Source organism: Balaenoptera ricei, chromosome 20 (assembly GCF_028023285.1).
Source record: "Balaenoptera ricei isolate mBalRic1 chromosome 20, mBalRic1.hap2, whole genome shotgun sequence".
Taxonomy (NCBI): domain Eukaryota; kingdom Metazoa; phylum Chordata; class Mammalia; order Artiodactyla; family Balaenopteridae; genus Balaenoptera; species Balaenoptera ricei.
Window position 1 is genome coordinate 56,348,545 of NC_082658.1, and position 27,032 is coordinate 56,375,576.

At 45.4% G+C, this 27,032-nt stretch overlaps 1 protein-coding gene across 1 annotated transcript in view; it reads right to left on the reverse strand.

The window, feature by feature from the left end:
• Positions 1-27,032, reverse strand: part of PIK3R5 (phosphoinositide-3-kinase regulatory subunit 5) — a 71,699-nt gene that overhangs the window by 17,918 nt on the left and 26,749 nt on the right. Inside the window, exons 2-5 of the mRNA XM_059907378.1 lie at positions 9,237-9,352; positions 7,396-7,496; positions 4,906-4,974; positions 3,961-4,099 (exon numbers count right to left, since the gene is read on the reverse strand). Coding sequence (XP_059763361.1) covers positions 3,961-4,099; positions 4,906-4,974; positions 7,396-7,496; positions 9,237-9,339 — 412 coding nt within the window. The 5' untranslated portion in view covers positions 9,340-9,352. The remainder of the gene's footprint in view (positions 1-3,960; positions 4,100-4,905; positions 4,975-7,395; positions 7,497-9,236; positions 9,353-27,032) is intronic.

The following is a 27,032-nucleotide window of genomic DNA, read 5'->3' on the forward strand; positions in this document are numbered from 1 at the left end:
CCCATTTTTACAGATGAGGAAACTGAGGTTCCTATGACGTTAAATGTCTTGCCAAAGGCCCCACAGCCCCAGGATTTGAAACGGCGATGGGCTAGTACAAAGTACTGGTAACCACCAAGTGATTCAGCCTCAGCCTCTCCCCAAGAGCTCATCGCAGGGCCTCCATTCCCGCCCCTCTCCCTTCCTCCTATTGCCTCTCTCAGCTGGGGTTACTGGGGATGGAGCTACTCAGCAACAAGGCAAAACTATTAACACGTGCCTTTACAAAAATCACACCAAAGCACTTCCTAACTAGCCCACTTAAGGGTTATGTAAAAGGAGCTAATTTGGTTTAATTTACTACTTGCTATTACTGAGGGCTCAGGTTCTGTGAAGTTAGAGGTTCACTTGTGGATGTGAGATGAGTAATTTTTGCTCGCTATAAAAGATAACTTCAAAGGTTTTTTTCCCCTGTATGATGTTTTATTCTCCCATATGACGTTAACTAATTTTGTATCTAATTCTGCCATCTTTTTGTGGCTTAGATGAGAAATATATTTCAGTTTCTCATATCCTCCTTTAAACCAGCCCTCCCACCTTGCTGGTCCCCTCAGTAACGAACTGAATGCGTTTTGACACAGGCTCGCTATACATTTGTATGAGTGCTAGGTTTTTTTTTAACTGTTTGAAAATGACTCTCTGACACAAGAAAGAGCTAATGGTTTCCTATTTCGGTTCTGCTTTCCCTGGAAGAGGAGGCGTTCCTGGCATGAGCAGCCTGGACTGAGCGTCCCCCTCCAGGCATTTGCTTCGGTCCCCAGCATACCTGAGCCCTCACAGGGTCCCAGGGGCAAGGCCCAGGGGAGGACCCTCAGCAGTGAGGGATGAGGGTGCCAGGAGTCCTCCCTGCTCTGAGTCCAAGGACCCTCACTCCATTTCCATCTCCAGTTGCTGCTCTGCCTGGCTCTTGTCCCCCAAGCCTAGAACCCCACGTCCCCGAGTCCGGGTCTCCCCACAGCCCGTATCCGCCCCTTGGCTCCACATCTGCTCACTGGGGGCTGCTGGGAGCTGAGTTCCTGCTCAGCTGCCCACAAAAACATCTCAAGGCATAGCGTGCATCCAGCTGAGGGGAGACAGCTGGCTCCACTTGAAACTGGGAAGCGGTCCCCCTGCACGCAGGTGACAGACAGCCCTCCCCCAGGACAACCTCTCCTTTACCCATTTCAAAGTAAAGTCATTTAGATCTTTGGTAGAGACTGAAGGTCCTGCCAAGGCATTTGCATTTTAAATCCTTTCCGTCTCATTATAGAAAGGAAGAAAAGCTTTGCGTTCTTGTTAAAGGAATTCTGGTCACCAGCAAGAAGCCCAGAAGTGATCTAGATCTGTTTGTTTGGGGGGTGGGTAGCGGGGAGCAAGGGAATGAAAGAGTTTAAATTGGCTTGTTCATTTAGGGTGCCTTGGAAAGCTAGGTTGCCTGACTTGTCTATTCACCATGTGCCTCAGCACCTTTCCTAGTCCAACCCCTTCTCCTGAAGGCCTTCCTGATTTCTTAATTCTTCCACCCAAGTCTCTACCAGGAGGTAAAGTCCATGTAATGGGTAGACTTTGGCTACCCTAGCCTGTGCCTGTTCAGCTCTTAGTGCCTGTAACAACGGACAGCTGACTGGTTGGGGGAAGACAGATCAGCTGACTGGTTAGGCAAACAGATCAGTTGATTGGTTGGGCAGACAAATCAGATGATCAGTTGGGGAAGGAAGTCATAAACCTCTCTAAAGGAATTTTCATATAAAGCTTCAGTCCTGTGCTTTCTAGGGTCCCTGAATTATTAGGGAATAAGATTTGGTACTTCTGTCCTGTGTGTATTTAATGCACATGATGAGACTTAGACACTCCCAATACTAAACAGGGTCTGGTGCATATACAGATTTAAAAGAAAAAAAAAAAAAATGGGATTACAACATACTTAGTATTGGGGGAGCCTGCTTTTTTACTCAACACGTTACTCAACATCTTTTCATCTCAGTAACCTTATTTCTATGATCTCATTTTTAATAAGTGAGGAGGATTCCACCAAATGACTTTGCTACGATATATTCAACTACGTACAATATTTAAGTTTTTTGGAATTGGTTGATTATTAAAAAGAATGCAGCAATGAACATCCTTGTAGCTAGGCTCATGTAACCTATTTTTCCTCCATTATTTTTATGGTCTTTTTTTTTTTTTTAATTTTATGGTCTTGATTTCCACACTTAAACATTTAATCCATCTGAAAGTTATTTTTATGTTTGCAATAGAACTCAATTTTTTTTGAGATAGAATTTTAAACCCCTCCTTTTTTTGGTCTGTCAATTATCATGATACCATTTATAAATGACCAATTGTTTACATCACTGATTTGAGGATGCTGCTTTGTCATATAATACATTTTTATACATTTAATCTGTTCCTTGCTATTTTATTTAGTTCCATTAATTTTCTATTCTTATACCAACAGTGTACTATTTTAATAACTATAGCCTTACAGTATTTTTAAAGACCTAGTAGAGAACTATCCCATTCTTACTCTTCCTTAAGAATACATAAGTACGTAATAAATCCTACTGTAGAGCATTTATTCTGTCCAATAGACTTTGTTAAATTTAAAAAAATATTATTGGTATTTTTGACTGCAGTTACATTTATTTCCATAATACCTGATGTTATTACAATATTGATTCAATCCAGCAATGTCTCTTAAACTTTTTATCCTTCAGTAAAGTTTGTTTTCTCTATGTAGGTTATTCCCATTTCTTTATTTATCTTATATTTTTAGTTGCTATTGCAAATTGTTTTTTTCCACATTATGCTTTCTTACTGGTTGATGCTATTATATAAGAAAGCTCTTGGCTACCTGATTACTAGTCTGACAATGCTTTGGGTTATTCTCTTAGTCTTGACAGATAAGCAATTGTTTGGTCTCTAAGTAATTAAAATTTTACCTTCCTGAAAGAAGAAATATTCTTTCTTTATTTATTTATTTTTCATGGGCAAAATACCTACAAGCACGAAGAGGAAGATTATTGACTTAATAATGGAACGCTTCTAGTGGGTTGTTACCTTATTAAGGACCCTTCTATATATTAATAGTTTCCACATATTAGAGGGGCTTTGAATATCAGGAATGGATGTTGAATTTTTTTTTCATTTCTTGTTTTTTTTTTTTACCTTAAATATTTTTATTTGGAATGGATGGAAGTTGAATTTTATCAAACATTTCAGAGGCATCTACTGGGATGTCTGTGTGACTTTATTCCTTTGAGCTACTGATGTGATGAATTACTCTAATATGGGACCACCTCTCAGTAAATCATACTGGATTGTGTTTTTCTGGCTCTACAATAGTTTTGTTAGACCTCATTTTCATGTCTGCTATAGCACCTGCAATTTCTCAGGAACTCCTTTTCAGAATCCACATATGAAAACTTGGACAGTACCCAGGCCCTTGCCCACACTTGTCGTGGTGCCCATCTACCTGTTCATTCCTGGTACCAGCCACCTTCCCCGGCCGGAACTGAGTCCACTCACACATGCATTCCCCTACGTGTTCCGGGGTAAAGAGAACAAACACGGGCCTCTTGTCAACACTGTGTGGACTTCTCTGTCTGACCTGGGCAGCCTCAGACACCCCCTGGCTAACCAGAGCAGAGGCACAGGCCAGGAGGTGGGGTCTCCTTGCCCTGAACCCCTGCTCAGCTACCCCTAGGCGTTCCTCCTTGAGTTACTGCCGGTGTTTGCTGCCTTCAGCCATCTGATGCTGATGCAGACATGGAGTACTCGAACCATGACAAGGGACTCCAGGCTGGTGAAGCAGGCCACGGGCAGAGACGAGCTGAACGATATGAAGTGAGGGGGGTCATAGCCAAGGCCCAGTTTCAGAAAAGCTGGAAACCTCCTGACCGCATGGTCCCTGCCCCACGTGCGTGCCACCTCAACACTTACCTGGGGCCTTCAGTTCAGCATCGATGAAGGTGAGCAGTTCCTGGCAGATGCTACAGTAAGGAACGGGCCAGGTCAGGAATCGGTGGTAGGTTTTGGCTGCTTTCAGAAGGAGATCTGAGTCTGGTGGGAAGTGTGGAGTCTGGGATGGAGAGGGAGTGGCAAGCAGAGAGGTCCGGGTGAGAGAAAGCTCACTGATATTCCAGAGCAGACTCTGCTCCTTTCTGGAATGTTCCACAAAGGGCACACATTTCCTGGCAGCAGTGTGTCCCGGGACGAGGGCAGGCAGAATTGAAAGTTACCCACAGGAACTGAGTTACAGATGGGCAAGATGGTGCCCAAGGATGTCTCTACTACAGGGGCCTTGTTTTCACCAAACATAACAATTTACCAAATACACAAGAGGGCCTCTCTGAAAAGCTGTCACCTTGGAGGTCATCCTAAGTGGTGCCACTGCTGCCACTCCTTTCGAGGAACGGTCTTCAGTGCCTAAGCCGCCTTTATTTAAACATCCTCACGAGAGGCCAATGTTTATTCTTTGAAGTGGACTGACTCAAGGTAGTACTTGGAGTCATTTGATGCCACCGGTCTGGTGAACAGGGGGTGACGGCACTGGGGGAAACTGACCACTCCGGTACAAAAGGAGGTGGACATCACATGTCTTTAACAGAATCTCTCCTGTGGTTTGTGAAAGGGCTGTGACCGCATCCCCTCCGTGGGTGCCCAGATACTCCAGGTATGAGGGCGTCCACGTGGAGTTACTGGAGGCCTCTCAAATGGCTAACCTGAAGCCATCAGAGGGGTGACACCCACCTGAAGTGTCACTGGTGGACAGTTTCTCTCTCTGTGTGTTTATCCTCTGAGCTGTGAGGGCTCTGCCCCCTCCACGGAGGCTGCTCTTCCCTCCCCTCCCCAGCCTCCCCCAGCCTGGCCCAGCCGGGAACTTACACAGAGGACAGTGGAGGAGAAGAGCAGGGCCAGGGGGGCGAGGAGGTCATAGGTGCCCTTCTCTTGGACCTGTGCGGGGGACAGGAGGGGGGAGGCTCGTCACAGGTGCACAACCGAGCACTGCCCTCTCCTCTATTCCTTTCTTTTCTTTTTCTTTTTTTTTTTTAAGTGAAAAGTCATGTAATCACAAGACAAACATTTAGAAAATAGAAGTAAAAAAAGAAACACCCCACGACATCCCCCTTCCAAACTCAGCCACAACTAATATTTCAGTGTACTTCTCCTTACACCATTTTTCTCAGTATATTTTCCTCTGCAAAGTTGTCATCATTGGGTGCATATTTTTACGCTTCATGTCTTTTACATACAATATTATAAATGGATTTCGGTTTTGCTACATCATCTCTAAGACCATGTTTTTCCCCCTCCTAGTTATATATTTGTCTATTATTTATGTTGTAAATATGTGTTCCACTTTGTTGCTGGTCTTTGAATTTTACGGATTTTTTTTTTTTATGTACGTAAATTACAAGTGTTAACTTTTTCCTTTATGGATTTTCGCTTTTGCATGCAAGGTTCATGTAAATATTCATATATGTTTTTTGTTCTTTTCTTGGAAGCTTCATTTTCTTAAATTTAAACCTTTAATCCACCTAGAGTTCTGTATAATATGAATTTGGAATCTCACTCCATATTTTTGGAAACGTTTAATCAATTTTCCCTAAACCATTTAATAAATTTTACCGATGCAATTTTTTTTTTTTGGCGGCTCTGCAGGCTTGCAGGATCTTAGTTCCCCAACCAGGGACAGAACCCGGGCCCCAGCAGTGAAAGTGCTGAGTCCTAACCACTAGACCACCAGGGAATTCCCTGCAATTTTTTAATATATTAAATTTTTGTTTCTACCCTTGGATACTATCCATCATTTTTATTACCTATATAATACTCCTTCTGGTAGATCTCCATAATTTATTAGCTTCAGACACTTGAGATTATTTTCTTGCTATTTTAAGTACCTGTGCAGTGAAAATCTTTGTGCACACTCCTTTTTCTATAATTTGGATTATTTATCTTGGATAGAGCTCAAGAAGTGGAATGAGTGGATACAAGACTATAAACATATTTATGATCTTCGAAATGTATCGCCAAATTTCTTTCCAAAAGAATTTTGCCATTTATAATACCGTGTATGTATGAAAGTGCCATTTCCCTGCATTGGTTATTATAATGTTTTTGTGAATTTGCTAGGCAAAAGCTGTGTCATTATGGTTTTCATTTACATTTATTTTACTATAACTGAAGCAACATTTTCCATATTGTTTAAAAGTTCTATTTATTCTTTTGTGAATCATCTCTTTGATAGAGCTCACCCACCACACCACAAACAAGCATGTATAGACACAATTTAGAATTCTTTGGTCAAAAGACTAGTGGTCTCCCAACCCATTCTGGAATTCATGGGTGTTGAAGAAGCAGAGAAAGCCCCACCACCTCTGCTGTGCCTGGTGACGGCAGCAGGATCAAATAGAATTCTCCTTCATGGTCCTGAATAGACCATGTGTCCAGTACACTTGCTGCTTGGCCCCTTCTATAAAGTCCTCCCCTGTTGCTATACAGTAGTTGTTCCTTTATATTTGGGTTTATAAGAATAAGCACTTCAGAGGTGGTTTAGCTCTTCTGAGTTGGTCTCCTTGTGATCAGGGTATAAAAGCACCAGGTAAATGGTGGTGCCAGAATTGAAACCTTGGGTGTCTTGATAAACCAAGACTTTTTTCTTAGAGGTAAAGGGACATCTGAGAAAGACATGTGTTTCCCAACTCAGTCACGTATTTAAAAATAAAAATAAAACATAAAAGAGCCATTCTCTTTAGGGACTCGTGCCTGTTCTGGAACCCCTGCCCAAGTCAGGTTTGTTTTCTTGTTTTTTTAAAAAAATTTTTTCGGCCACGCGGCATGTGGGATCTTAGTTCCCCGACCAGGGATCGAACCCATGCCCCCGGCAGTGGAAGCGCAGAGTCCTGACCACTGGACCGCCAGGGAAGTCCCCCAGATCAGCTTTAAACACATCCCTCTTCGGAGTCATAAAAGCCTGTTTACTGAACTGTTAGAGGAGGTCTCGGTTTACCTCTCCCATCAGTTTTCTCTTTTGCATCTTTGTTCTTCTGCGTCTTTTGCGGGAAAGGAATTCGGTAGCATGTCTTCCCTCCCTTGTAATCGACACCTTGACTTACAAGCAATGTCTGTCTTAGGAAGCAGATTAAACTCGGGACCCTGGCTCACCCAGCACATGCTCATAGCAAAAGGACCACGCCCCTTTCTGAGGCCTTCAATCCACAAACACCACCGAAGCAGAGAACTCAGGCTGCCCGTGCCTCCACCAAGCCCCCTGGTGGTCCAGGCACCCCAGAACGGACATTCTGTGGGGACCTATTTCTCGACTCTGTGAGGCTGATCCCAGCGCTGCCCTTCAAACCCAGGCCGAGCCCTCACCTCGCGGGTTTTCTGCAGGATCTGCTCCAGGAGGATAAGGAAGTGGCCTGGATCCCTGCTCACCAGCTCCTGCAGGCTCCAGCAGTTGAGACACAGCCCAGCTGCAAAGGGAGGGAGAGGCCAGGGGTCAGTTGTAGGTTGGAGGGAAGTGGCAATTCCTGGGGCTGCACTGGGGCATTCCCTTCTGAAGTAAGAGTCTCAGGAAATTCTGGATCCACACACTCGACCCTATTATGCCCCATCAAGATAATGATAAGTTTCTTCTTCCTGCATAGACAGGAGGCTCAAGAGACACAGAGAGGGGCTGGGATCTCCCTTAGAAGCCAAGGACTGGCCACGACTCTGCTCCCTGTGCCTCTGGAGAGCACCAGCTTTCCCACATCCTCCGAGATGCAGGGAAGGGGCACAGAAGCAGAGATCGCCACCCCAGGACACGAGGCTGAGTCTGCAACAGGCATGGGACCTCCCGGAACTGCTGGGCAGTGGAGCCCGGGAAAGGGAAGCGCCATTCACTTCTATCTCGAAAGCTATGAGGAGCACTTTGTCGCTCTGTAACTTCCCCAGACTTTCTCATTTTGTCAATCTCTGCTCCCCTGCAGTCAGCATGGGTAAACTCCCCCCAGATTAAAGGGGCAGTCACAGAGGTCTGTGTGTGTGTGTGTGTGTGACGGGGAATGAGAACAGTGGGGGTGGAAGTGGCCCCCTCATGTGCACGAGCTCCTTCCGAAGTCCTGCAGGCCCCAAGCAGTGTGTTCATATGGTCACAGGTTTTAGTAAAATTTGCTGTAGTTAGATATTCTTATACTCTTTGACTTGATGGCCCCTGAATTCTAGAGGCTTAGTCTCATTAAAACCTGGGTAGGAGGCCAGAAGGAAGAAAACTGCCATTTAGTGACCACCTACTATGTACCTCTAAGGTGCCAGGCCTTTCACACATCACCTCCATTGAATCTCCCATCCCCCCCCCCCCTTGGGAAGGTGGTTCCTGCTGTTATTATTCTCATTTTACAGGCAAGGCAGGTGAGTCCTGAGAGGCTAAGGGACTTGCACAAGTTCCTACAGCCAGTGAGAGACAGTTTTAAGTCAGATCTGCTTAATTCCAGAGGCCAAGGAAAGCCTCTGAGAGGAGGTGACATTTAAGTTGAGACCCGAATGAGAAGGAGCCAGCTCTGCATAGTTCTGAGGGAAGAATTCCAGGCAGCAAGTGCAAAGGTCCTGAGGTAGGAAGGAACCAGTTATGTTCAAGGAGCATGGGTATCTATCTCGTGGGGTAGTCAGGGAGGCAAGTGAGATGTGGAAAATCTTTATGAGCATAAGGAGTTATTAAATTAATCTCCAGCCTTGGAGACAACTGCCCCAGCCTGCAGATACCCCTGTTTCTCAGTCCTGGGGATCATGGAACATGGAGGCCTCCTATTCCCTGAAGTTCTGCTGAGATTCTCCATTGTTCCATGGGGAAGAGGAGGATGGGGCTGTGGAGAAAACTAGAAACCAGGAAAACAGGAGAATTCTGGGGAGAACTGTCTATAAAAACCCAGCTGCCCTTTTGAAATCAGCAGTGTGGCATTTTTAAGCTGGTCCAATACCTTCTTCAGGGAGCTACGCTTCTAGCACATGAGGAGGATGAGGAAGACAGCATGGGGGAAAGGAGAAACTGCCACCCACCGAGGGCGACTCTCCATCAGGTGCTGCGCTGAGCACCTGCCCAAGTGAGGTCCGGGGAGTCACACACACAGGGCTGGAACCGGAACCTGCCAGTTCCGTGCCTGAACCAGTGCTCACCACAGCCCCTGAAGCTCCCTTGGGCCCCAGATGCGCCTCCCCGGCCCCCTGGGACCTACCTGACCAGGAGGTGGAGCGGCGGCTGAGGCTGAGCCCGTGCAAGCAGCGCTCCAGGGCGTGCTGGATGCGGTCCTCCGTGCACGTCGTGGCCCCTGGCTGCATCCTGAGTCATCGCCTGCATGGGGGACAGACGCTGGTCAGCCTGGAGAACCCCGGACTCGAGAAGCACATGGCCTAGCAGGGCAGCTGGCAGAGACAGCGGGCACTCACAGCCGGTGCCATCAGCCAGCTGCCTCCAGGGCTGGACCGGCTCCTGGGCTCCTGGCGGTGCCGCTCAGAACGGCAGGACGGGGCACGCCTGTGGCCCAACAGCACAGGCTACGGGAAGTGAGGGGTGGCGGGGGGAGTGGAGAGGTGCGGCCCTCGCCCCCACCCCAAGGCAGGGGTGAGCGGCTGCAACAGCCCAGGGAGTGCCTGCGGCGTGACCAGACCCCAGTGCTGGGCAGGAGGACTTCAAAGGACAAATCAGGATCACGTGGGGGACTTTCTCTGAATTTCCAGGCCTGCATGCCCCACACCTCAGGGATGGCCAGGGAGCCTGTTCCTGCTGACAAGGTCACAGAGCTCCCCACCAGTGTGCCGGGGGCTCTGATGCTGGGGCCCGGCAGGGGCTGCCTTCACACGTGCCAACACCTCCACCCCGCCACACCCTCTGCTTGGGTGCCCAGGCCACAGGCCCCTGGTCCTTTTCTGCCCTCACCTCCACTTTGGCCATTTTTCTTTGCTGTCTCTGAGGCTTAGCGATGTTACCAGTTATTCAAAGACCTTGCTTGGCTTGGTCTTTCAAAGAACCCCCTTCTGGGAATTCCTCTGGGAACTCCCTGGCGGTCCAGTGGTTAGAGGACTCCACGCTCTCACTGCCGAGGGCCCGGGTTCAATCCCTGACTGGGGAACTGAAATCCCACAAGCCACACGGCACAGCCAAAAAAAAAAAAAAGAAGAACCCCCTTCCTTCCCCTATCCTACTGAGGAGAGAACCGGGGTGTTTAGCTCAGGCTGGAGGGCTGCTGAGGACGAGATCTAAGAAGGGGTTTTAGCACCAGGTGGGGAACCATGCCAAGGGCCACATTCTGAGAGCCTCCAGCAGGGCCAGCCCAGCTTCACAGTGATGTGTCTGGGCTCCTGGGTCCCTCAGGAAGCTGTGACAGGTAGTGCAGTGCAGCAAATAAGCCTGGCCTCTGGCATCAACAGACTTGGATTCAGATCTCAACTCTGGTATTTGCTAGCCATGCAAATGGGCAATTTCTTTAAACGTTTCTGAACCTCAGTTTACTGATCTGTAAAATGGGTGTGACAATGGTACTAACCCCCCAGGGCTGTTGAGAAGATTAAATGCCACAGTGGATGCACTGAGCGAGCTTTCAAGACACGAAAGTTGGGACTTCCCTGGTGGCACAGTAGTTAAGAATCCACCTGCCAATGCAGGGGACAAGGGTTCGAGCCCTGGTCCAGGAAGATCCCACATGCCGCGAAGCAGCTAAGCCCATGCGCCACAACTCCTGAGCCTGCACTCTAGAGCCTGTGAGCCACAACTACTGAAGCCCGTGCGCTTAGAGCCCGTGCTCCGCAGCAAGAGAAGCCTCCGCAATGAGAAGCCTGCGCACCGCAACGAAAAGTAGCCCCCGCTCACAACTAGAGAAAGCCTGCGCGCAGCAACGAAGACCCAACACAGCCAAAAATAAATAAGTTTAAAAAAAGAAAACAAGACACGAAAGCTCTCCTGTTACAGTCTTTGCCACAAGCCCACTTTCCCTTGGGAATTTCACTGCATTCACCCTGTCCAAGCAGATCCCCATGGCTGGCCGGTCAGGCCAGGTCATTGAAGGAAGTCGAGGAAGCAGTGGTCCAGCTCTGTGGAACAGGGGATGGACCAGGAAACCACAAGCAGAAGCACAGAGCTCAGAGCTGAGCCATGCAAACGACATGCAAAGAGCTAGGAAATCCTACCCTGGACCCAGCAGGCAAAACCTCCCACTTCCCCAGCCAGGGAGGAACCAGGCACCCAGAGAAACAGAAGCCCTTTGTGAGCTGCCCAGCATCACTTCACTTCGGTGATATCCCTGGGATGGCACGGGGGTGGGCACACGGAAAGCAGCACGCATGCGTTCATTCTTCCATGGATTTACTAACCCCTTACTATGTGCCAGGCACTAAGGACACAGCAGTGAATGAAGCAGGCGTGCCCCGTGGTAGGAGACAGACAGGGAACGATCTAACAGACAAAGAAAGAGGTCACGGCAGAGGGGGATATACGCTGAGAAGAAAGTGATGGTGCTGGGAGGGGGCCGAGTCGGGGGGCCCCCTTCAGGTCGTTGGGAGCTCAGGAGAGCCTCTCAGAAGGGACATTTTAGCTGGATGAGGAGGCCAGGAGAGAAGTGAGGGTGAAGAATGTTCCAGAAAGAGGAGGTAGCAGGTGCAAAGGTCTGGGTGCAGGAATGGACCTGCCAAGGGCTGAGACCTGGAGCACAGGGCCCAGGACGGACCAGCCCCCCAGGTCACCCACCTTCCTGCGGCTGAGGTGGCAGACTGAGATCAGAAACACTTTCACTGGTGAGTCAGGACCATGGACCTTGGGTGTTTCCATTAGTGGCACCTGGATGTCCAAAGACATCCTTGGGCCCTTCTAGGGCAACTTTCATGGTCACCTTAGGGCCTTCTGTGTGCCAACTCTTCGTGTGCAGTCCAGACAGGGGGTCTGTGGACCCTGAGCCACACCAGGCAGACGTCAGGCCCCTCCTCCCTGGGGGTGCCGGTGCCCAGCATGGATGCGTGTCCTTGGGCAGGCACACTCAGGATGCGGCCTCGCCCTTCTGCCTGCAGTGGCCACCCAAGTGCAAGCCCCTCTTGAGCTCGGTCCTGTGCAGGCTCAGGGCTGACGGCACCCACTGGAGGAGCTAGAAGACCAGGCACCTTCAAAAGGATGAGTTTGGAGCGTGAATGGCTGGCCCAGACGTCATCAGCAGGCCTTGGTCCCCACAGGTTGATTCCTCCCTGATCAGCCCCCGGGGAGGTGCTCTGAGGAGGAGCTAAGGGGCAGCCCCGGGGCGGGGCGGGGCTGGGAGAATCAACGCCAGAAAAAATCCACTAGGATATAAAGCAGGACTTCCGAAATCCCAAATGGCAGGTGAGGCCCAACTCGTAAGCACAGAAGGCGCTCAACGACCCATCTGCTAAAGAGCTAAGAGTCACCGTGAGCTGTCAGGGACGGGGGCCGGCAACCACGCTGGGGGGCTTGCCGGGAGGTACGGGTCCAGAACTGGTACAGCTGCCCACTCCCCAACCCCTGTCAGTACAAGAGGACTGGGAAGAGAGGAGGGTTTGTCGACCATTCCAGAGGGTCCTCCTTTCTCTCCCCAAGGCCAAGGGCAGAGGGGCTTAAAGAGAATCCCTTATTCAGACGGAACACCTGCCAGGAGGGGATGCTGCCATTTTGTTCTCAGCTCACTCTCTATCCAGCCAGCAAACGTACTTCCGGGCTACTTGGGAGCCATGGGAGGTCTAAGAGGAGCGGAAGGGGCGGCTGGCAGGCTCCCTGCTGGGTAAGGCAAAGATGTGCGCTCCTTGCGGAAGGGTGGGGGTGGCGGTAGATACTCGGATGAAAAGCTAGACTTGAGCTGTTTTGTTGATTCTTCACCTGGAGGGCCCCCAGCCGGGTGAGGGAAACGTAGCAGTAAGAGGCCGAAGGTTGGACCACCTCTGGGGGAAGCTGGAGGGAGCGTGGGCACTCTGTGGCACAGAGAGGTTAAACAACTTGCCTAAGGTCACACAGCTAGGAGGTGGCAACGCGGGGAGTCTGGCTCTGCCTGCCGCTCGGCACAGTCAGATGCAGTTACCGGGAGACAAATAAAACTAATTCATGTTTCTACCCCAGCGAGTGCAGGCTCAGTTAAGCGAGGGCAGGCGTTCCCAGTTGCCGGCAACCTTGAGCCGCCGTGTCTGTCCACTGCAGCCCTGCCTCCTCCAGCAAGAGGACCAGGGTCCACAGAAGCAACAATCTAGGCTGGACCGGGCGATGACCATGGTGGCTTGAGGGGCCCAGTCATTCTGTAGCTCAGAGCGAGGGCTGAATCCTGTGAACTAGGTTTGAAGATCCCTCTGCCCAGTCCCTGCTGCGACAGACAAGTTGGCTGTGTCACAAAGCAGGAATGAGTCACCCTGCCCTATTGTGTCGCAGTGTAACTGATACAAAGGCAAGATGCAAATGAACATCCTCAGCCGACATCACTTCTGCTGCACCCCTATCCTTAGAGCAGTGTCCCGGGGCTGCTGCGAGCAGCCTGCACAGGCTAAAGGCTGCCCCCCAACACCCGCTCCAGTGCCCGTGGCCCACGCATCTTCCCTTCTCTGGGCCCCGAGGGACTTTCCCATCTCCTGGCCTCAGTGTCCTCTGCTGTTCATTGGAGACGATCAAGACCTTATCCTCAGGCACTGGGCAGAGTTCCCGGTGTGCCCCCCCTCCCTGGCATCCTGAGGCCATCTAGAGCTTGCCCTGGGTCTTCAGAGAGGCTGGACTTGCCCAAGGCGCTGGGCTGTGGGAGCCGAGGGACGGGAGCCTGGCCGGGGATCCTCAGCTGAGCTGCCCTGGGGGTAAACCCAGCACCCCGCGGCTCGCCACCTGGCCCTCTGGCACGCTCATTTCTGTTTGATGAGTCAGTCATCAGCCGCTTCTGGTGACTTGTCAGCAGAACCCCCAGTGGCTTTTGGGCGGAGATGAATGGGGAAGAGGTGGCACCTCTCCCTCACCAGGATGATGCCTTTTCTCAAAGCCTTGGTGGGCAAGGCCTGGTTTCCCCTGGCATTCCCCTCCCAACCCCCGTTGCCACCTTACTAAAAGGAGCTCGAGTTGTGAAATTCCAGCTGCTGCCAGGAATGGGAATGCCCCCCGCCACAGTGGGGTAGCGTTGAGACATTCAACAACGGGGCCTGCTGCCACCTCCAACTTCCTCTTCTGAGACAGTAAGGATGAGTCCTACTGGGGACCCTGAACAAGACAGTGAGTCCTGGAACTGTCGGGGGAGGGGGTTGGGGGAAGGGGGTGCCCAAGGGCAGAGGGAGACCGCCTCTTCACACGTTGACATGACCTGTGATGCAAGACAGGGGTCATCTCCCGTCCTGGGCAGGACTAGTCAGAGGGGCAGGGCCTGCCTGGGTCCAGCTTCCTGATGCAGCCCCCCATGCAGCTGGGAAGAAACCTTCTTTTCTTGGGGGACTTTGTGCAAAACAGCAGAACTGGAGGGTCCACATCTCCTAGGGAGGGAAGTATGGGCCAGGGTCTGGCGGCACCCCGCACTGCTTCCTTGGTGTTCTGGAATATTCCAGGCCCATGCTTTGAAGACTCAGTCCCACAGGTGGACGTAAGAGAAGCACTAAGGCATGTGGTCCTGCGCTGACCCCACTCGCTTCAGTCCTGGGTCACTCCTCCCTCTCTCCCTTGCTATTGTCCTCTGTGGCTTGACCTCCCTTCTCTGTCACCACTCTCCTCCTCGTAAGGCAGAATCTCTTCTACAAACTAATTTTGTAAATTTTCATTTCTAATACAGGAAGGATACAGCAGAAACCAAAGAGACTGAGGTGAGATGGGGGGAGGATAAGGGAATGAGATGGGGGGTGAGGAGGTGCAGCGCTTTTCTGGGGATACCTTCATATACGGCTTTGACTCTTAGAACCATAGCAATATTTTACATACCCCAAATGAAATAAATAAATCGACCAGGATATGGGGAGGCACGGGGGACAAAAATGGGAAACAAACAACAAATTAACTGCACTATAAATGATTAGCATAACCACATTGAAAGGAATGGGGACTACAGGAACTAACTTGAGTAACTTTGGAAAGTAGTATTTTCACTGGATACTGTAAGGCTAAAGACAAAAAGAACCACATACAAATACTGTGTTCTAGTTACTAAATCTGTTTCTTATAGGGATGTGGGTTAAAAATCCTGCAACTTCTTCATGTGTATGCTAGGACTGAACAAATAAGTAAACAGATCACAGATAATGAGAGCCAGTTTCTCACTGCTGGAGAAAGAAGTTACAGATAAGGAAAAGGGAGAAGTCTAGAATGAACCACCTTATGGTGTTGGACTGGAATTGGAGAAATCAGTATCAATTCATGGTTTTTCATGCATATTCAGATAGATACATATAGAAGTGAAAAAAAGATGTGTGTGAGCTTGGATTAATATGCATACATATATTTTCTAGCTCTGTCTGCGGAGAGAGCCTAGAAACAATGACTTCCCAGTAACAATGAGCACACCTAGTGCCCAGACCCTCGTTTCTAAATATCATTCTCCAATCAAAGGAACCAGGGCTCCTTAGAGAAATGGCTGATTCTAGGACTGGGACAGGAAATATAGAAGTTAAACCTGAAGACCTGGAACATCTTGTAGAGTCAGAAAATAAGTCAGTACTTGAAAAAGGATGGGGAATGTCAAAAGGACATGGGAGCCAGCTTAAAGGAGCTTCCAATGGCCAAAGCCAGGACAATTTGAACAACTAAATAATGAAAGTGTTGGATTATAATTCATAGGATAAAATAAATACCCGTGAGTCTACACTACTGTCATAAATAATAAACTAAAAAAAGTAAATGGAGGGGAAGGGACAGGTCTTCTTTACAAAAGAATTCCAATTAGTAAACACGGGAGGAATGAGAGAAATACAAAATGACCATTAGACAAACACCACGGTAATAATTACTGCAGGCAAGATCCACCAATGGATGCTAAAATCTGTGAGTGAAAATCTGAGAGAAAATGAGAGATTTCATGGTCTCAGAGTATTTCCCCCAAGAAACTGATCAATTACAAAATAAAAGAAAACAATAACTTCACAGTGGAGAAATCCAGCACTGCCTTAACTTCATGACCAAACTTAATAGCACCAATAATAAGACATATCAACATCACATATCCCCTGATATCCTGATATGCTGCACTGAAAGGGACATAACATCACTTCTGTGGGATTCTTGCCAAAAATTCCTAACCACATAATCTAATCATGGGAAATCATGCGAAACTGAATGGAGAGAAATTCTATAAAATAACTCATCAGTAACTCAGCAAAGAGTCAAGGTCATAAAAAATAAGGCAAGACTGAGGAACTGTCACAGACTGGAGGAGACTAAGAAGACTCAAAAACTAAATGCAACGTGGGATCCTGGACTGGATTCTGGAACTGAAAGGGGAGGTTAGGGGAGACACTGGCTAAAATCTAAATAAGGATTTGTACCAATGATCATTTCCTGGTTTGGATAACTGTACAATGTCATATAAATTGTAACATTAGGGGAAGCTTGGTGAAGGGTATATACCTGGATCTATATAACCCTTCATATAGTTACATAGCCTTATATACCCTTTCTGTATCTTTCCAGGTGGTTATCCAAAGTTTCACTGCCCTTCATGAACTTGATTTAATTGCTATTTAATGAAGAGTCACAGTTCCTAATTACTGGACCAGTACAGATCTGGCTGCCTCAAAATCCCCTAACCCCATGTTCCTAAACTGGGGTTGAGAATCTCTGGGGCTTTTAGAGGGTCTCTGAGGGCTTTCTGGAAGAATGCTTAAACCGTATTTTCATTTCCATGGCAATCTAGGAAAAGTTAGTAGTTAATCTATTCTGGAATATCTTGATAACACTATGACCAAATGTTACCATAAAATGTTGATGTATTTGCGTCTATCACCAATTTGGTGTCCCCTAAAAGGACAGGGCATGCCAGGTGTGTTCCTGGGGTCTGCGAGAGCTGCAGGTTGAGCAGAATGAGTTAATAAGTGGAAAACGTTTAGATTAGTGCCTGGTACATAATAAGCATTCAATAAATGCTATCTATTAGCTATCGGGGTGCCTCCTTAACGTATACATTTCAACTCCAGGTGGCTTTGAGATCAGACCAAGAAATAAAACACTCCCTGGATGATTCTGATACATAGTAACGTTTTCTATTTTACAAATACACTCACACCCGTATCCCCACCACACACATGCTAGGCTATACACTAGACTATAAGACTGGGAAAGCACCTTAGAGACCATCTAGTGCAACTCTCCCATTCTACAGATAGGAAAATGGAGGCTCCAAGCAATGAAGGACTTGTTCAGATTAGAAAGTGGCAAATCTCATAAGATCCAGCAATCCCACTGCTGGGCATATACCCAGACAAAACCATAATTTGAAAAGATACATGCACCCATATGTTCATAGCAGCACTATTTACAATAGCCAAGACATGGAAACAACCTAAATGTCTATCGATGGATGAATGAATAAAGAAGATGTGTATATATACAATGGAATTTACTCAGTCATAAAAAGGAATGAAGTCATGCTATTTGCAGCAACATGGATGGACCTAGAGATTATCATACTAAGTGAAGTAAGTCAGAAAGAGAAAGACAAATATCATACGATATCACTTATATGTGGAATCTAAACAGATTCACAGATAAAGAGAATAGATTTGCGGTTGCCAAGGGGGAAGGTAGTGGGAGAGGGATGGATTGGGAGTTTGGAATCAACAGATGCAAACTAATATATATGGAATGGACAAGCAACAAGGTCCTACTATATAGCACAGGGAACTATATTCAATATCCTGTAATAAGCCATAATAGAAAGGAATATGAAAAAGTATATATATGCATAACTGAATCACTTTGCTATACAGCAGAAATTAGCACAACATTGTAAGTCAACTATATTTCAATAAAATAAATTTTTAAAAAAGAAAGTGGCAAATCTATAACTAGAATCTGAGTCTAGAACCCCAGGACAGTCATGGCACCCTCTGGCTTGGGTGAGAATCAGACACCACTGCCCGGCAGTGAGTGACCTCAGCTCCTCTCCTCAAGATTAATTTTAAATACTTTTTCAAATTTCTTACAGAGTTTTTGGGCTGTGGAGGTATTCAACCTCTGCACATGTCAACTTTGTAAATTTAGGTTTTCTGACAGTATCATTCATTTCAGTCAGATTTTAAAATTTCTTAGCAAGAATCTGTATCTAGAATTCCTATATAATTTTTTTAGATATTTATTTATTTTATTTATCTATTTTGGCTGTGCCAGGTCTTAGTTGTGGCACGCGGGATCTTTAGTTGCGGCATGTGGACTTCTTAGTTGCGGCATGCATGCGGGATCTAGTTCCCCGACCAGGGTTTGAACCCAGGCCCCCTGCATTGGGAGTGTGGAGTCTTACCCACTGGACCACCAGGGAAGTCCCTAAAATTCCTATATACTTCTTTAAGTTATTATTTTTTTTAATTTTTATTTATTTATTTATTTATTTATGGCTGTGTTGGGTCTTCGTTTCTGTGCGAGGGCTTTCTCTAGTTGCGGCAAGCGGGGGCCACTCTTCATCGCGGTGCACGGGCCTCTCACTATCGCGGCCTCTCTTGTTGCGGAGCACAGGCTCCAGACGCGCAGGCTCAGCAGTTGTGGCTCACGGGCCTAGTCGCTCTGCGGCATGTGGGATCTTCCCAGACCAGGGCTCGAACCCGTGTCCCCTGCATTGGCAGGCAGATTCTCAACCACTGCGCCACCAGGGAAGCCCTTAAGTTATTTTTTAATCTGTGATTTTAGCCCCTCTCTTAATCTGAATGTTGTAACATTACGTCTTCTTTCAAAATACAGATAAAATATTTGTGTTAAATATTTTTATGCTGCATCACAATTCCTGAAATGATTATTTTTTGAAATTTACAGTAAACATCATAACTATGATGATAATAGTTTTTTCTGGACAGTGGTTTTAAGTTCCATTTATTTCATTGCTTGCTGTTTTGTACCATGTCATCCCTATTTAAGAGTTCTTTATTTTAATTCATTTCTTGCTCAGCCAGGGTATTTCGAGTAACTCCAAGAACAGTGTGAGGGTGAAGTACTTTCTGAGACTTCATGTGTCGTGTGTTATTCATGGAGGCTCACTATGAATTACAGCTTTGCTAATTATAGATTTGGCATAATTCATCATTTTTCCACCCTCAAAATGTTTATAGAAAGCCAAAATAATCCACTGAAAAATGGCTCTCACAAAGAAGAGAATTAGGTAAGGTGGCTGGATACAAATTAAAATAGAAATTAATATTGTTCAGTCATACAGACGAAAAACAGAAATGGTGTTGGAAAAAAAAGACCCACATACATAACAACAAAAAGAATAAAAGAAGAGAAAATAAACTTTTAAAATCTGCAGGATTTTAATGAAATAAAACTTTTGAGGGACATAAAGGAAGGCAAATAAATGGAAATGCACACCCTGTTGGTAGACAGTTAGATTCAGTACCATAAAGAATTAATTCAAAATGAATCAGAGACCTAAACATAAAGAGCTTAACCTACAAAACTCAGAAGAAAACAGGAGGAAAGCTTCATCACATTAGATTTGTCAATGATTTCTTGGAAAAGACACCAAAGCACAGGCAACAAAAGAAAAAATAGAGAAACTTGACTACATCGAAATTTAAAACTGCATTGAAGGAAACAATTAAGAGAGCGAAAAGGCAACCTACAGAAAGGGAGAAAATATTTGCAGATCATATGTCTGACAAGGAGGTAATATCCAGAATATATAAAGAACTCCTACAACTCAACAGCAACAAAGAAACTCAATTAAAAAATAGTCAAAGGGCTTCCTTGGTGGCACCGTGGTTGAGAATCTGTCTGCGGGGACATGGGTTCAAGCCCTGGTCTGGGAAGATCCCACATGCTGAGGAGCAACTAAGCCCATGCTACTGAGCCTGTGCTCTAGAGCCTGGGAGTCACAGCCACTGAAGCCCACGCACTTAGAACCCATGCTCCACAACAAGAGAAGCCACTGCAATGAGAAGCCCGCGCACCGCAATGAAGAGTAGCCTCGCTCACTGCAACTAGAGAAAGCCTGCTCGCAGCAACAAAGACCCAATGCAGCCAAAAATAAATAAACAAATAAATTTATTTAAAAAAAAAAAAAGGTCAAAGTGGGACTTCCCTGGTGGTCCAGTGGCTAAGACTCCGCACCCCCGATGCAGGGGGCCCGGGTTTGATCCCTGGTCAGGGAACTAGATCCCGCACACCGCAACTAAAAGACCCTGCATGCCGCAACTAAAGACCCCTCATGCCGCAACTAAAGAACCCGTGTGCTGCAACTAGGACCCACTGCAGGCAAATAAAAAGAAAAATGGTCAAAGGACTTGAATAACCATTTCTCCACAAAGATATATAATTGGCCAATAAGCACATAAAAAGATGCTCAACATCTCTAATCATTAGGGAAATGCACATTAAAACCATAGTGAGGTACCACTGCACACACATTAGCATGGCTATTATGAAAAACAAAATAAAACAGAAATAAGTGTTAGTGAGGATGTGAAGAAAATGGAACCCTTGTGCACCACTGGTGGGAATGCAAAATGGGGCAGCCACTGTGGAAAACAGTATGGTGATTCCTCAAAATATTAAAAACAGAATTACCGCATGATCCAGCAACTCCACTTCTTGGCATATACACAAAAGAATTGAAAGCAGAGACCTGAACATATTTTTATACACCCATGTTCACTGCAGCATTCACAACAGCCAAAACGTAGAAGCAACCCAAGTGTCCATTGACAGATGAATGGATAAACAAAATGTGGTCTATACATACAATGGGATATTATTCAGCCTTTAAAATGAAGGAAGTCCTGTTACATGCTCCAACATGGATGAATCTTGAGGACATTATGCTAAGTGACATAAGCCAGTCACAAAAAGACAAATACTGTATGATTTCACTTCTATGAGGCACCCAAAGTAGTCAAATTCATAGAGACAGAAAGCTGAATGGTGTTGCCAGGTTTTGGTGGAGAAGGGAACGGGGAGTTGTTTAATGGGTATAGAGTCTTAGTTTTACAAGATGAAAAGAGTTTTGTAGGCTAGTTCCACAACAATGTGAAAAACAACACTACTGAACTGTACACTTAAAAACAGTTAAGGTGGTAAATTTCATGTCATAAGTATTTTATCTCAATTTTTAAAAAGAGTAAAAAAAAAGAAGAAGAATTAATCAACATCTTTGTGATATTACATAGGAATGTCAATTCTCTATCAGTTTCAGCCTAGAGAACAGGAGGTAAGGAAAGAGGACAGACTGACTAATACAGGGTGGCCGGTCCATGTCAGGTCCTGGGCTGGGTACTTCCACTTGATTGTCTAGTTTTGCTTTTTCTTAATAGATTTATTTTATTTATTTACTTATTTTTTTGGCCGCACTGGGTCTTTGTTGCTGTGTGCGGGCTTTCTCTAGTTGCGGCGAGCGGGGGCTACTCTTTGTTGTGGTGTGAGGGGTTCTCATAGCTGTGGCTTCTCTTGTTGCGGAGCACGGGCTCTAGGTGCGCAGGCTCAGTAGTTGCGGCACACGGGCTTAGCTGCTCCGCAGCATGTGGGATCTTCCCGGACCAGGGCTCGAACCCGTGCCCCCTGCATTGGCAGGCAGATTCTTAACCACTGCGCCACCAGGGAAGCCCCTGATTGTCTAGTTTCATGACCATAATGACCCCATGACATACTCTCAGTTGTGTACAATTCCTGCAGTTCAGGGAGGTCGTGCCATTTATTTGGCCAAATTCCTGTGGTCATAGTTCTTATGGCCTGAGCTGGACGCACATCCTAAGTTGGCCTGACTCCCAAAGCCCACGTTCACACCTACACCATGTTCACAGGAAGTTATATCTACTGTGTTCTAGACACCCAAAAGGCTGAGTATACGGTTTCACCTCGGTGTTATCATTTGAGGCTTCCCGGGAAGACATCTTGCACAAAAATTGCCTCAATCCTCAATGTCAGTGATTCAATCTCCCTGGGTTAGGGCGGCTCACTTCCTCTGTCCCAGCTTATTTTTCAAGATATAAGATTCCTGGAGGGACATTTAACTAACAAACAGGTCTGTGACGGCAGTGACAGTGGCTAGTGGGCAGTGGAACGACTCCAGGGCCAGGAGAGGTAGGACATGTGAAAAGGTGGGTGGTGATGGCGTGGGACGGTAGGGAGCGGATGAAGCAGACGTGTGGAAAACGGGAAGGAGAAAGATGCTAACACGTATGCGTGTTAGATTGAAAGACAACGGGAGGCATCATGTTGCCTTTGTATGTAATAATTATAATAACAGCAGCTAATGCTGACTGAGGGCTTACTATGTGCCAGGCACTGTCTAGGTGCTTTCTATGAATTAACTCATTCAACCCATATGAGGTAGACACTCTCTTATCTCCATTTTCCCATTTTACAAATGAGAAGACTGAGGCACAGAGCATTCTATCAGCTGGTAAGTGAGGCATGTCCTTTCTTGGCAGGACCTAGGCAATTTAGCTTCTCTGTGTACATAAAGGAAACCATAATGGAGCCAGAGGTGGGCAAAATGAAATTACTGCCAAGATGGGGAACCAGAGAAAGACTATAAGAATTTACCAAGATATAAACTCCAGGCAGCAACCAAATTCTACGGGCCCCTGGGCCAAACCACGGGCACCTGGCACTGGAGGCTGTTTAATCTCGCCACCTTTCAAATTTAGAGCCTGTCTTGTTTGCCAGCAAATGCTCACGGAGTAATAAAGCAGCAAATGGATGCAAATGTAGAAACTCCAGAAAGGCCAATTACACATATACTGGCAGCTTTCTGATTTTTTTGGATGTGGAAAAAGATTGTGGTTCTGACAAACTGCATTCGTTATAGCTGCTCACTTTCTGCAGAATCATTTCCAGTTTGTGAGACAGACAAGAATATTTCATAGTTTTGGGCAAAGAAGATTTTATGGAGCACTGAGACTTCCAGATAGATGCTTTGCCATTGGAATAAATTTGAGACAGACTGTCTAATTCACGATCTCTGACCTTGACTATCGTTTCCTCCCTCCCAGAGTGAAGACCGTTCACCATCCATCTTCCCTCCATTAATCCAACAGCGGGTGATTGCTCTCAGACACCAGCATGTCCATCCTCTTTAGTCTCTTTTTCACTCTCTTTCAGCTCTTGCCCAGTTATAGAAGAAGAATCTCTCGCCTCCTCTCTCTCTCTGTCCCATTCATGAATACCATTTATTAGCTCTGGCCAGGCTATAATGAGGTGCCCCAACCCCTCCCCCAACCGTAGGCGGTGTCTGAGAAAGCCAAGTAGGGAGGCAGGAGTTCCATGCACACTGGCAGTGATAAGCCCCCTTCCACCTTGCAGTCTCAACGGAGACCACTGGGACGCCTGGATGTCCAGCCCCACCAGACAGTAAAGAGCACCCCCCCAACTCTGGGGTGGTGTCAGAGGAAGTGTAGTGAGAGTCAGGGCTTTCACTGTTGCCCAGCAGTAATGAGGTCACTTCCTCTACCCCATGGTGTCAATGGGGCAGTAATGAGGCACTCCTGTCCCTCCCAGCCAGGGAGGTATCGGTGGAGGCCTAGTGTGAAGCCAGAATTCCCACTCCATCCACCCAGCAGTAATAAGGCACATCTACTCAGTATCAGTGGAAGCTGAGAATGGAACCTGGATTTACACCCTCACCTGGCAGTAAAAAGGCAGTTCCCCCTCTCCATCCCCTGCCCCACTCTCCCTTTCAGGGACGTGTTGGAGAAACTCAGCAAAGCAGAGGTTTAAATAAGATCCAGAGCCTTAAAACTCTTATAACAAAATACCCCAAATGTCCAGATTTCAATAGAAAATAACTAGTCATATCAAGAATAAGGAAGATCTTAAACTGAATGAAAAAAGGCAATCAGTAGATGCCAACAGTAAAATGACAGATGGTTAAAAATATCTGAAAAAGGCTTTCAAGCAACCATCATTTAAAATGCTTCAATGAATGACTATAAACACACGAAAACTAGAAAAGTCTCAGCAAAGAAATAGAAGACACAAAATCAGTACCAAACGGAAATTTTAGAACTGAAAAATATAATAACAAATAAAAAATTCAGTGGATGAGTTCAACAGCAGAATGGAGGGGACAGGACTTCCCTGGTGGCGCAGTGGTTAAGAATCCGCCTGCCAATGCAGGGGACACGGGTTCAATCCCTGGTCTGGGAAGATTCCACATGCTGCGGAGCAACTAAGCCCGTGTGCCACAACTACTGAGCCCGTGTGCCGCAACTACTGAGGCTGTATGCTGCAACTACTGAAGCCTGCGTGCCTAGAGCCCGTGCTCTGCAACAAGAGAAGCCCCAAGTCTGCGTGCAGCAACGAAGATCCAACGCAGCCAAAAATAATAAATTTAAAAAAGAATTACAAAAAAAAAAGAATGGAGGGCACAGAGGAGAGAATCAATGAACTTGAACACACAACAATAACATTATCCAATCTGAACAACAGAGAGAAAATCAAATGAAGAAAAATGAACAGAGCCTCAAGGAAATGTGGGGCTATAACAAATAGGTTTAACATGCGTGTCATCTGAGTCCCACAGAGAGAAGACAGAGCTAAAAAAACTACTCAAAGAAATAATGGCTGAAAACTTGGCAAAATTTGGCAAAATGCATAAAACTACAGATTCAAGAAGTTGTATGAATCCCAAACAAAATAAAGCCAAGAAATACACACCAAGATACATCATAGTCAAACTTATAAAAACTAAAGACAAAGGAAAAATCTTGAAAGCAGCAAGAGAGGAACAACATCTTCTCTTAGACAAAAAATAATTCAAATGACAGTGGATTTTTTATCAGAATTCATGAAGGCCAAAAGGAATGGAACAGCATTTTTCCAAGTGCTGAAAGAAAAGAACTGTCAACCTAGAATCCTATATCCAGTACAAATATCTTTCAGGAATGAAGGGGAAACCACAACATTCTCAGATGAAGAAAAACTAAGAGAATTTGTAGCCAGCATACCTACTCTAAAAGAATGGCTAAAGGAAATTCTCTAAACAGAAAGAAGATGATAAAAGAAAAATATCTTGCAATATCAGGATTGAAGAAAGAACGTGGCAAGCAAAAATCTGGGTAAATACAATAGACTTCCCTTCTCCTCTTGAGTTTTCTAAATTATGTTTGATGGTTGAATAACAACTTATAACACTTGTCTCATATAGTTCTAAATGTATGCAGATAATAAATAAATAAATAAAATAAATAAATAAATGCAGAGTAAATATTTAAGACAATTTTATAATAAATGGGAAAAAGGTAAAGGGGTCTAAAAAGAAGTAAGGTTTCTATACTTTATCAGAACTGGTAAAATTATGACATAATTAAACTGTGATAAGTTATGTATATAAAATGTAATATCTAGAGCAACCACTAAAAAAGATATATAAGAGATATATATAGAAACATTATAGATAAATCAAAACGATTTCTAAAAAAAAGTTCAAGTAATCTATAGAAAGGCATGGGAAAAACCCAGAAACAACAACAAAAACAACCACAAAACCAACGATAAAATAGGAGACTTAAGGCCTAACATATCAATAATTACTTAAAGTTAATTGGGCTAAATATACCAATTAAAAGACAGAGATTGGTAGTGGATTACGAATCATGACTCAACTATTTGTTGTCTATCATAAACTCACTTCCAAATATAATGATACAGACAAGTTCAAAGTAGTAAATAGGTAAAGATATATCATTTAAACATTTATCAAAAGGAAGCAGAAGTGGCTATATTAATATCAGATAAAGTAGACTTCAGAGGAAAGAAAATTACCACAGACAGAGAGGAATGTTATATAATGACAAAAAGGTCAATCCACCCAGAAGACACAGCAATCCTAAACGTGCTTTCATCAAACAACAGAGTTACAAAATCTGTGAAGGAAAAAGTGATAAAATGGAAAGGAGAGATTGACAAATCCATATACTTAGAGACTTCAACATCCCTCTCTCAACAACTGATAGAACAACCACACAGAAACTCAATAACACAATCAACCAACAGGATCTAACCAATTTATAGAACATTCCACCCAACAACAGCAAAATATACATTCTTTTCAATTACCCAGGGAACCTATACCAAGATAGACAATATCCTGGGCCATAAAACCAACCTCAACACATTTACAAGAACTAAAATAATACAGAGTATGTTCTATGACCACAATGAAATCAAACTAGAAAGCAGTAACAGAACTATACCAGGAAAATCTCCAAACACTTGAAAACAAAACACACATCTAAATAATCCATAGATCAGAGAGGAAGTCTCAAGGGAAATCCAAAAATTCATTGAACAGAATGAAAATGGATATACAACATATCAAAATTTGTGGGACACGGCTAAAGCAGTTCTGAGAGGGAAATCTACAGCAGTAAATACATACATTAGAACTAACATATGGCCAAGCGACAGCACTCCTGCACATTTGTCTCAGAGAAATGAAAACTTATGTTCACACAAAAACCTGCACGTGCATGTTTATAGCAGCTTTGCACATAATATCCCCAAACTGGAAACAACCCACGTGTCCTTTAGTGAGCAAATAGTTAAACAAATGATGGTACATCTATACCATGGAACACTATTCAGCAATAAAAAGGAAACAATCATTGATACACACAAAAACCTGGATGCATTTCCAGAAAATTATGCTGAATCAAAAAGCCAAAGACTATCTAATGTATGATTCCATTTATGAAATATTTTTAAATGACAAAATTATAGAATGGCCACAGTCTGGGAAAAAATATTCACAATCCATATATCTGATAAATGACTTGTATTCCAGAATTGAACAAATAAGTACAGATACTTCACAAAAGATATCCAAATGGTCAATAAACACATGAAAATATGTTTATCATCATTAGTTATCCAGAAAATGCAGATTTCAAATCACAAT